The following is a 12,456-nucleotide window of genomic DNA, read 5'->3' as shown; positions in this document are numbered from 1 at the left end:
ATTAAGCATGTATTCTTCTTTTTGAGGTTAAAAGTTTCTTTATATATGTAAGTTGCTGAAAAAAATATAATATACAGGTATAAACAATACCAAATTGTCACATGTTTTTTTTCAAAATGGTCACAAAGCTTCAAATTTGCAATTTCTTTAATAAAAAAATGCATGAAAAAAATAAAACTACCCATAACATTTCAGTTTAGTACATTGCATGAGCAGAAGATTATATAATCTAGTCAAATACAAACTTATAACCCCATCAAAGTATCATACAGTACATAAATTTCTAGAAAACTACCAAAATCTGACCAAAAAAGACTCTATTTGCAAGAGTTATCTCCCCTTCCAATGTTAATTTCCATAGGAAATTCAAAATGCTGATTTTGAGTTTTGCTCAAGTTTGATTTTATGGGACTTTTTTTCTGTGTATATAAAGGGTATAATGCTAAAGATTAGAATTAAAACATTTTCTGTTGCAATTAGTTTGAGGTTAAATTTTAGTTTGACTGGACTATTTTATGATAGAACATGCATTTAGCAACACATTAACGCCAGTTTTAGGTAGTGTAAATACGTTTGCTGATAGTATTAGTTGGCCTATTATCATATGAAAATGAATAACAATCCCTCCCATTAGGAGTAAGAATTACAGTAACAAATTATGGAGAAGAAAACCCGTATCAAGCAAATAACTCGTTGTCGAATAAATCTGTTTATTTTCAGTGTAAAGACCCCTTGAAAGAATCAATAGTAATTCTAACAAATTGCATTTTTTAATGACTTGAAAACAGTACCTTAACGATATCACTTTTGAACAAGTCTGCTAAAATGTTAGGTTTACTATCCGACCCTCAGAGTGTGAAAAGATGTTAATTAAAATGGCAGTATCAGAATTTAAGCTAGTTGGACTTGTTGTTACAGTACTTCGCGTTAAATGATGTAGCGTTTGTTACTTAACTTTTCTTCATAACAAGACATGTTTTGCGTGTTTATCAACCAACGTGTCCATCAATTCAAGCATGTCCAAATCACCCAAAACGTGTCTATTGGATGCCAAGCTGTCTTAATCTAACTAACAAAGAAAGGGAAGTAAGTACAGATTTTTTTTATCAGATCACCGGGAGTCAGTCCTTGAGATACCCTCATATAGTATCAAGATAGTTTGGTATCACAACAAAATAACTCACTATGATAAAACAATATTTTGAATGTTTAAGACTAAAAGTTTGAGATTTTCATTATCACTTTACATTTTTATAGAAATAATTGCGGCTGGTGAATAATGTATGCATCTGTCGCAAATTATAAGTTACTTCAAAATAATTCTAAATTCTAACAAGCGAGGTTGAAATTATACTAAATAGTAACAACTAGCGTTTAACAATTTAATATTAGTAACTGACCACTTAATCAATATTTTTGTTTTGAATTGCCTTAATTCAAAAGTTGAAACATTGTCAATACCAATGCAAGAACAATATATTCTTTTTTCTATTTGTCTTTAAGCATAACTTATGCTTTCCTCCAGGTGTCTTGATGATTCTCAGTTTTTAGTAATCTTTCAAAACTCGTTGTCTTACATCGGTTTGAATTGTTGAAAACGTTATTGGCGTCTCTGATGAAATCTCAGAGCATATAGTTTTAAGAATTTTTGAGTTCTTCAAGTGGACATGTTTTAAGAGTAACAACTATAGGACCTCTTTGGTGCATGTGCAATCGAAGCCGTTTGGGATATTTGGGATTGTATGGAGACGTTTTGGCTAAATACACAAGTTTTAGGGTATGGGACGCATTTGGGGAATGACCACGTTTGGAAGTGTTGCATATGCATTGGTGTCCAAAGGATGATATGATTATTATGTAGAAAACATAAAAAACTTAGAAATATAAATGGGATCATCATACAATATAAATGTGCGTGAATATAATAATACCTTACCACAGCAGATTAATAAAAACAACTATCCTACAAGATATTTGTACATCAACAGCAATATTTCACTTTATTGTTGGACGATATTTTCCACTCAATAAAAAAACACCAATACAAAACTTATTCCTTTTGATTGGCTGTGAATGAAGTAAAGGCATTTAGGGAAGAAGAACATATTGGAAATGCATTTTAAAATATTCCCTTTTTTTTACTATTTTGTATAGATGCTGATTCATTAAAAAAAAACAGCACAGTTTTATTGATTATTTGAAACAATATTTCGTGTTAAGAACATAATAGAGAAAATGAACCATCGATAACAAGCCGTAACACAGACTTAAATTCTTTAAACATATGGTTTTCATAAATTTTATCTTAAGTTGCATTGCAAATACTTCAATTCCATTTGAATAGAATTATTTTCTAAATTATTTCAAAACAGAATATCCTATTTGATGAATAGCCGTACAGTTTGAATTATGTTATTTGCAAAAACTTGACTTGATAGATTATTTTTTTTTATGTATATATTCGCATAAATGAAAAATAGGAGTATAATTTTCAACGTAAAAACATACAGTCTTAAACATATCCCTACTTGATCGTCTAAAACCTATAAGATCGCTGTCTGTATTGTGAAAAAAATATTTAAAATATCATTATATTTACAAACATACGAAAATTTAAAATCCTTCATTCTATAGTTTGAAATTTCAAAAAAGAGCTTACCGTGAAGCTTTGTATAACACATCTAATGCATTACGGTAGATAAACTGTATACTGCCGCCATCTTGGATTGTACAATAGCAGTTCACAATCTGTCTTCTTCTATGCATTAAAACAGGTTCGGTGACACTATTTTTTTATTTGATTAAAGCATATTACAAAACAAATCTTATCATCTTATTTAATTTTAAAATTTCTATCTCATAGATTTTTTTCTTATTTCCGAAAATGACTTTCTTCTGGAACAATCTATGCAAATCTGGGCATCAAAGTAAAACTTGCATTTAATTGTCGGGATATCACTGCTGGAGGTGAATAAACTCATCATAGATACCAGAATTAAGATTTTATATTTACGCCAGATGCGTTTTCCGTCTACTTAAGAATCATCAGTGACGCTCGGATCAAAAAAAATTTAAAAGGTAAAAAAACAATATGAAGTTGTAGAACATTGAAGACCAAAATTTTCTAAAAGTTTTGCCAATTACAGCTATCACTTCCGATGGAAAACTTGTATACACTAAGGGCGTTGATGGAACAGCAGGAATAACACAGGTCGACAGAGAAGGTTGACTATGGGGATTACTATAACGACAGTGAGGAAATGCTGAACCGAACAAAAACTTACAAAGGCTATCACCACATAGGGGAAACAATGAAGAAATGCTCAACCTAAACAATAGAATAAAAATCCGTCTGTAATACGTGTTAATAATGATTGTACTCAACTGTATGTTAATAATAAATATACTGACTTATGTGTACTGCGCTTTGAATGACATTGGCCCTGCTTACATCCGGGAACTAGTCAATCTACACGTGCCAAACCGATCTTTGCGTTCAAGTTCCACAAAACTACTCACCGTTCCAAAAGTGAGAACGAAGACGTACGGTGAAAGACAATTTGATTGGGTAGCGGCATCTCTATGGATCAATCTCCCGAACAGTTTAAGACAATGCAAGTCCCTAGAGTGTTTTAAAATACAGTTAAAAACTCATTTTTATCGTATTGCTTTTAATTAGATTGAATTCTTTTCTCTGTTACGGGCTTTTTTACTCTTTGTATTGAGTGTTTGCTTGTTCTGCATGCTTTTATCCTATATTGTTATTTTTTTATTCTTTGTTTTAACATGTATTTCGTATTGACCTTTTATTTCATGGTAGGCATTTTTTATTTCAGTATTTGAATCTGACACGATGTATTTTTTTTTTTTTTTTTATGTTTTATGTTATTGTCATTGATATGTTTTAATTACCATGTGTATGTACAGCGCCTTAGAGTAATTTTTATTTTTTATATAGGGCGCTTTATAAATTTTCATTATTATTATTATTTATTATTAATAAAAGGTAGATACACGTATATGTATTTGCATACAAAAAATGAAAACATAAAAAATAAAAAAAAAACCTATACGTTAGAGCAGTAGCGTTACCAGATATATATTGAAGTTTTAAGTTGTGTAACATTGACAACTAGTTAATTGTTTGTCTTAAGGAAAATTTAACATATTTAATTATTGACTAAAACTGACTGTTTCACGTCCTAAATTTTCATGACTTTGGCAACTTTAATTTGATGTGATGGAATCATGATTGTTCACTTGCAACTCAGACACATAGTACACCATTGATCCTCTTGCTGTCGGTAGTTTTTCCTGGTTGAATGTCGTGTGTCAGAAAATATGAGAGCTCGTCTGTCATTTCATTTGGCGAATAATGACCTCATTCAATATACGACGTAATGCCTATTTGACCGTTACATTTGGGAACCATTGAAGCACAATATTATCCTATTTAATATTTGGTTCAGCGGTGACGTGAAGCTTGCATAGATTAAAACATGGACGTATGTGTCCTTTCGCCACAGCAGTTATGGACATATGTGTCTCTCCATATACATGTCTGCCTTTACTCAATCTGATAGTTCCTCTATAAGTCATATTCTTAGTCTTAATTGTTTTTTTTTGTCTTTGTGTCCCATTGATAAATATCAACCATCTCAATTGTCTGCCACGTTAACCACAGTGAAAGCGCATTTTTACTTTTCACTGTCTTGGAGAACTCTCGATGGCTAGGTATTTATTTTGTCTTGATATTTTCTTGTAGGACTGTTTACCTTTTAATAAAAGGAGATGTGAGTGTATTTTAATTAGACAGTGACACAAAAAATCGAATAAATCTAAATACCAACACAATGGACCTCTATTTTAAGGTCCCTTAGATCCTGTAGTGCTTACCGTTTTTACCTGTTTATACATTCATATACTTGGTTTAAAGCGTTCCTGATGAAAGTCAACCCAGAATGCAACTTGGACGCATAAAATTTACAGAGTTATTTTCATCTAGATTTTAGCAATCGAAAAGTAAATGAATTTTCTCAACATGTCAATTTCATAACATATATTTCATAATTTGTTAGAAGAGAAAGACCCTTTTTTATGTTCATGTAAACTTTGATTTCTCTCCTGTATATAAATAGTCTCCGCTCCAGCACATATATTCCATCTGCATAATATGTTTTGAGTATCTTGTAAAACCCTTTATTTATCTATGTATATACATGTATTCGAAGAGAAAGAAAAAAAATGCACAAAGCAAATTAAAGAAAGGGAAAATGACAAAACAAATTAAAGACAACAGAAATGAAACTTTCACTGCCATACAGACCCTCATAAATGTCCAATACACATTTCAGTTCCAATAACACTTGTTTCTTATAATGTTCTCAGAATATTTCCTTCGTAGATTTTTTTTTCTTTTCATATATAAATCAGTAAACTACATGTTTATAGAAAAAAATCTTTATAACAATAAAACAAAGCATAAGTTAAAAAGAAAATAACAAAAAAATCATAAATATTCTGCCCTGTTGGGTGATAAATCAGTTTCCTTTCGATCGGTTTGATTGTTCAGCTGGTACTTTTTCGTCTTCAACTGAGCCTCGCTTATAACTTTGTATTGGTGGAAGTAGCGTATAACCAGATAATGATGACGTAGGCCTCATTTCGATGACATTTCCATCTATGATTGGTGGAAGTTTTGGTGATCCACATGCTGATAATGGTCTATGTTCTGTATTCTCAAATGCGGTAAACAATGGCGATAACCTAGCAGACGACCTCGGACAATCCATTTCTATTGTTTTGTTTGTGCTATTTATTGGAGGAAGTTTTGCAAATCCAGATGCTGAAAAGGGCCGGTTTAAATACGTGTCACTTCTGCCGATTATTGGTGGTAACATTGCCATAACAGAAGGCGATACTATTTTGTTTTCATCTAAGTAATCCTTTCTTCCATGTATCTGCGTGTGATGAGTTAATCCTGATGTTGATACAGGATGACTAGTTTTTACCATTGCATTCTGGGTAGGTATTGACGGTAGCTGCAAGAGTTCTGATGTTGATCCTGGACAAGTTTTTTCGCCTTTCTCGCATATGCTCACGAGATTAGGAGAACCAAGATTTCGATTTGCTTCTGGAAGTTTAGCTTGCTCTTCTCTCTTTGAACAACTATCATGAGATATTTTGGGTAAATGTTCATTCGGGTCGAGCCTTGGTATAATACAGTCACTTGGACGACGTATTCTATCTTTTGGAATAGGAATCCTGCTTAAAGGTGCAAGTAAGCGTCTATCTTCATCTATTTTTCGCTTGTCTTCACTCTCAAAAGTATTCCAAACATAGCCTTTTATTCGGACCGGTATTCTGGATTTTCTTGTGATTCTGGGCAATTTTGTACATCTTTCTCTCTTTCTTGGCCATCTACTATCATCGTTTGGACTTCTTGCATTTCTTGTGCTATTGATTTTGTGTTCAGATCCTCGTCTTACTGATGTCTTGCTCTCCGGGAACGATCTTACAGCTAACGGACCTGTCATTGTTGCCCTGTTTGTGTTCGTAACCTTCAATACACGGACAGGAATACTTCTGGCTGAATTAACGCGTGGCCTTTCACATGTTACATTGTTTAGTCTTGTTAAAAACGTGTTTTCTGCATTAAATAACCTGACCATTAATGGTATTCTGCTTGGGATGGTTGTGGTACAATGAAGGAATGAAAATCTGAACCTGATTTCATTATCTTTCCTGATGACGTCACTGGTAAACTTTCCTCCGAGTTTTCCATTTGTAAACTTTCCTCCGAGTTTTTCTCCATTTGAAAGGTTTACCTCAGTTGTTTTACTAGGTTCTATAGGCAATTTCTCATGATGCTCTTCTTTTCGGATCTCTTTATCATCAACTTTGTATTCCGTTTCCTTTTCCTGCTTTCTATTGATAACGCTTAGCTTTGGTTTAGGTTTCAGTTTCTTTTGACTGTCGTAAAAGACATCAAAACTAACATTTTTCTTTAATGCGTGCTCTTCTTTTTCGACAGCAATTTGACTGTCTGCAGTTGTTGCATCTTCTTTTTGTTCGTTATCATAACTGTTATCTTTCTTTTCATCGATATCATGTTTCAATTGAAAATTTGCCTTTCTTCCAGCAGAAGTGAGTTTTGGTCTTGTACTTTTTTTCTTTGGACTGTCAAACATAATGTCAAAACTAGTATTAACTTTCTTTAACTTCAGTTTAACATCTTCAATATTTTCATTGCTCTTAATATTCGGTTCTGTGACGTTCTGCATCAGATCAAAGGTTTTTCTTTTTTCCGAGAATAGTTTTGGTTTAGAAGTATGTTTCTTTGGTTTTTCCAACATAATGTCAAAACTAGTATTAATTTTCTTTTCCTCCAGTTTTACATCTTCTTTGTTTTCATTCCTCTTAATATTTTGGTCCAATACGTTGGCGGTTTTTCTGTTTTCGGAGGAGAGTTTAGGTTTAGACATTCTTTTCTTTGGTTTTTCAAAAAATATGTCAAAACAAGTATTAATTTTGTTCTCATAATCAACTTCATTTGAACCGTCTGTATCCTCATAACAGCTTCCGGTTTGGTCTGGTAGCAGAACTATCTTTTCCTTCTCGTCTTTTATTTTATCATTACCGCTAACATCTACGGCGGCCTGGTCAACATTCTCAGTGTGGACTTGTTTCAGTTCTGATTTATTATCGCTAACATCTACAGCAGCCTTGTCAACATTCTCAGTGTGGACTTGTTTCAGTTCTGATTTGTTAGCTTTTTCTTTTTCTTCTCTTATCAAATTATCCAAAATTCTCAAATTTGACTTAATTTTATTTTTATCGAAACCGACTAGACTAGCTTTGATGTCTTCAATTATGTCAAAGGTAGTATTCATTTTCTTCTCATAATCGACTTCATCTGTACCGTGTATATCCTCATAACAACTTCCGGTTTGGTCTGGTTGAAGAACTGTCTTTTCCTCCTCGGCTCTTACTTTTTCATTAAGGATACCATATTTTGCCTCATCAGCACGTTTCGGTGTTGATTTAGCTTTTTCTTTTTCTTCTTCTTCTGTAATAAAATTATCTAAAATTCTTAAATTTGACTTCATTTTAGTTTCATCTATACCGATTAGACTAGCTTTGATTTCTTTATGATACAATTCGTTTTCCTCGTAGTCTTCTTCTTCCTCTTTTTCAATAGCCCGTTTTTTGACAGCTTCGTACAAATCTTCTGGATTTCTAGTGTACACATGAATATACTTTTCTAAGGAAACACATTCGTCTCCCATCCGCCATATAAAATTTGGGCGCATTTTTGTACCATCTCCTTCAAATACGGATTCCATGCTTAAAGATTTCTTGAGACCATGCTCTTTCGATGTTTCAGTTGGAGAGTTTTTGGCTGTTCCACTCACAGTATTGAATTGATTATTTCCATTTATCAATTCTACAACATTGGCATGGTCTGCTTGATTTTTATCATAAGATGGCCGTGGTGATGTTGGACGTCCAAGCTTTGGTCTTGTCCTCCACATATTAAAAGTATCTCCACCTTGCCACCAGTTCTTCTCAACTGGTTCATTTGTTATAATTCCTGGTTTTTTAGGGGTACTCTCACCACTCTTCTTTCTTGTCTGGTTCTCCTCAAAGTTGATTTGTTTATCCAGTTTGAGTTCATAGGCAATGTTTATCGATGTCATGTCTTTCCAGTCGCAATCTCCATCATATTGACTATTCTTGGTCCTCGTTAAATTTTCTATTGCATACGTAACTTTTAAATCATCCAACCCGGTTAAAGACTCGTTTGCTGGAATTTCGGAAAACTTTTCCAGATCACGTGCCTCTGTAACATCTGGAAGTAGCTCTGTCTCACCAAGATGACCGGAAACCAAGAATTTCCTGTTACCCTCTCGTTGTATAAACGATGAATGAGATGGTCTGATGTGTTTACGAGGGATAGGATCTGGTTTTAATGGAAAAGACTTCTTTTTGTAATCGAAAGAAAAACACTCGCCAAACGCCTCTAAATATTTCTTCTTTAAAAATTCTGATGCCATGGATACTTCATTAAAATACGGGACATTAGTTGAGTATTTGCCTCGTTTACGGAATACTTCCGTTTCTCTGTGATAAACGGGCATGTACGTTGTACGGAATGTTTCTTCTCTCTCTTCGCGCTCCAGATCTTTCAATGTTTGTTCCAATGACTTAGGTACCAAGCTTGTCCCGGCGTCATCGAAGGTAAAACGCTCTGGATGGCGTGCATGAACATAATTGAGTTCTCCTTCAAGCTTCTTTACCATTTGTGTCTTCAGATTGAACCAGTCTTGCTTTTCCTCTAGCATTAATTCTAATTGAATAATTCTTTCATTCTTTCTTTGAATTTCTTCATCAATCATATAAATGTCTGACTCAAGATCTTGGTCTTTCTGTGCTGACCTGAAAGAAAATAAAGTTATGTGTTGTATATATTTCGACACATCTATAACTTTTGAAAGTGATGGGTCAAATACTTTATTTTCTTCAATATTATGTAACCCCTTGGATTTTATTTTTAAATATCTCAACAGCAACTTCTATAATTATTATGTGTCAATTTGTTTGACAACCTACGTCTCTAATACATTTCTGATAAACTATCCCAACTGCATATCCCTTTTAATATGCATGTATAGCTCTCTTCTTCAAAGGTATAAAACGGTGGTTTCTGAGTCAAGGGTATGTGACTCTCTGTGTCAAGGGTATAAAGCGATGGCTTTCAGTGTCAGGGGTATGTGGCTTTCTGTGTCAAGGGTATACAACGGTGGCTTTCTGAATCAGGGTATGTGACTCTGTGCCAAGGGTATAAAGCGGTGGAATTCTGTATCAGGAGTTTGTGGCTCTGTTTCAAGGGAATAAAACGGTGGCTTTCTGTGTCAGGGGTATATGGCTCACTGTGTCAAGGGTATAAAGCGGTGGCTTTCTGTATCAGAAGTATGTGGCTCTGTGTCAAGGGAATAAAACTGTAGCTTTCTGAGTCAGGGTATTTGGCTCTCTGTGTCAAGGGTATAAAACGGTGGCTCTCTGTGTCAATGGTATAAAACAGTGGTTTTCTGAGTCAGGGGTATGTGGCTCTCTGTGTCAATGGTATAAAGCGGTGGCTGTCTGAGTCAGGGTATATGGCTCTATGTGTCAGTGGTATAAAACGGTGGCTTTCTGAGTCGGGGATATGTGGCTCTCTGTGTCGAGGGTATAAAATGGCTTTCTGAGTCAGGGGTATGTGGCTCTCTGTGTCAAGGGTATAAAACGGTGGCTTTCTGAGTCAGGAGTATGTGACTCTCTGTGTAAATGGTATAAAGCGGTGGCTTTCTGAGTCAGGGTATGTGGCTCTCAGCTGTGTCAAGGGTATACAACGGTGGCTCTTTGAGACAGGGTATGTGGCTCTCTGTGTCAATGGTATAAAACGGTGGGTTTTTAGTAAGGGGTATGTGGCTCTCTGTGTCAAGGGTATAAAGCAGTTGCATTGTGTGTCAGGGGTATACATTCAGATAACCTGTCTTTTATTTTTTAATTTTAACATATAAATTTCAAAAGTAACCCCAGTTTTTGACTTTTTTTTATAAATTTGATATCCCTTTTAATAAGATTTAAAACATCGAAATTATTGATATTCAAGAATTTAACGATATTCATGCCTAATGTTATTAGTATTGCATGATGTTTTCACCCGAGATGTTTGGCCATCTTCAACATTGGTGGATTAAATTATGATTGACAATTTTACGATAAGAAAGAGTGAATTTTTTTTAATTTTAGTTTCTTGTGCATAATTCGGAGTTAAGTTTGACGTCCATTATCCCTGAACTAGCATACATATTTGTTTAGGGGCCAGCTGAATAACGCCTCCAGGTACGGGAGTTTCTCGCTACATTGAAGACCACTTGGTGTCCTTCGGCTGTTGTCTGCTCTATTGTGGGGTTGTTTTGGCTTTGACACATTCCCCATTTCCTTTCTCAATTTTATATTCCGTGTATATAGAAAGAAGATGTGGTATGATTGCCAATGAGACAACTCTTCGCAAGAAACAAAATGACACAAAAATTAACAACCGTACGGCCTTCAACAATGAGCAAAGCCCATACCGCATAGTCAGTATACCTCCTTTAAAAAAATGGCAAAAACATGTCTGTGGTTATCTTATGTCTCATCTTGCATGATATATGATAAAAAAAATACTTACTGAGAAAACATTTCTTCGTCCTGGTAGTCTTGCTCCACTACCATATCGTGAAACTTCACTTCAGACTGGTGGTCTGACATTTCAAACTCGTGCACTATCGCACATATTTCTAATAAATAAAAAAGGGATACTTTAAAAAATATATGAAAGTAGGATAAACCAAGTTAACAATAAAACATCTCGTGTATATGAGCAAAAGATAACACCATGAAATAACATTACCATGTAAACTTTTGTCCATGCACAAAAAACGGAAACCCGAAAAAGGGGAACAAAACTAAACATTCCTTTACTAGCGAGTATTTACATGAAGATTGTACATGTTCTTTGTGGTTTCTTTTTTTTTCATCGTCTTCTTTCTTACATTTTTTTTTATTAATGTTTAGAATTAGTTCATTTTGTAGATTTTTCTTCTTGTGAAGAACGAAAAAAAAACAAGTTAATTCCTGTCTCTCAGTCCCAGCGTTAAAAAGTTAGATTTGACTATTATGCAATACCAACAACTACGCCAGAATTACTTAATTACAAAATATTTCCTTTTATTTTAGTATGCTCTTATACAGTTCCAAATAATAGCTAGCTTAAATGTAGAATTCTGTTATTTTTTTTGACCTCGTTTAAATATTTATCCCAAACAGGCGAAAAATCCGCAATATTTTACATCGATACCAAATACAATGCCCAAACAAAGACCAAACAAAACCGCTTACAATCAATCTATATCAGGCCTTGAAGTCATAAAACTTTCGTGTCTGTTTTTTGTACTTGTACTCCAAAATTAACCAATCAAAATGTTGGATTTCTTGTTTCGAGCATGATGTTTGTGATCCGAGCACTGAGCAAAGTTTTATGACTTCAACCACTGGACTAGTACGGAAATCGAGTGGATCGTTATCGAAGTATAATATTTTCTATCTATTTGCATAAATATAAAAATAGCAACTTACCTTCGTCTTTGAAGAATTCTTCTTAAAATCAAATCTCAATATCTTCAAAGACTGTTCAGATTTATCATATACGTTAATGTTTGCGGTCGTGAAGTAAAAGCTCCTTTCGACAACAGAGAAGTAGATTTCATCTGTGCGCTATTGTGACGTTACAAACAAAATATCATAGACGTTACCAATAGATCTGCACATGTACTGTTGACGTTTCTAAAGATGTGCACACAATACGTTTCTATCACGCTTTGAATGCACATACATTTTGTATATTTGTCATTTCCTCTCAAAGAAGAT

At 34.1% G+C, this 12,456-nt stretch overlaps 1 protein-coding gene across 1 annotated transcript; it reads right to left on the bottom strand.

Annotated features, from left to right (window-relative positions):
- Positions 1-5,497: 5,497 nt before the first annotated feature.
- LOC139527081 (putative leucine-rich repeat-containing protein DDB_G0290503) lies at positions 5,498-12,332 on the bottom strand. The gene is made up of 3 exons (XM_071322347.1): positions 12,166-12,332; positions 11,219-11,327; positions 5,498-9,438 (listed from the first exon to the last, which is right to left on the bottom strand). The coding sequence occupies exons 2-3, from the start codon at positions 11,296-11,298 to the stop codon at positions 5,541-5,543; spliced, it is 3,978 nt and encodes a 1,325-aa protein (XP_071178448.1). The 5' UTR covers positions 11,299-11,327; positions 12,166-12,332; the 3' UTR covers positions 5,498-5,540.
- Positions 12,333-12,456: the final 124 nt, after the last annotated feature.

This window comes from Mytilus edulis, chromosome 6 (assembly GCF_963676685.1).
Source record: "Mytilus edulis chromosome 6, xbMytEdul2.2, whole genome shotgun sequence".
Lineage (NCBI taxonomy): Eukaryota > Metazoa > Mollusca > Bivalvia > Mytilida > Mytilidae > Mytilus > Mytilus edulis.
Note: the sequence above shows the minus strand (reverse complement) of the source record. Positions and strands in the feature narration are given on the sequence as shown.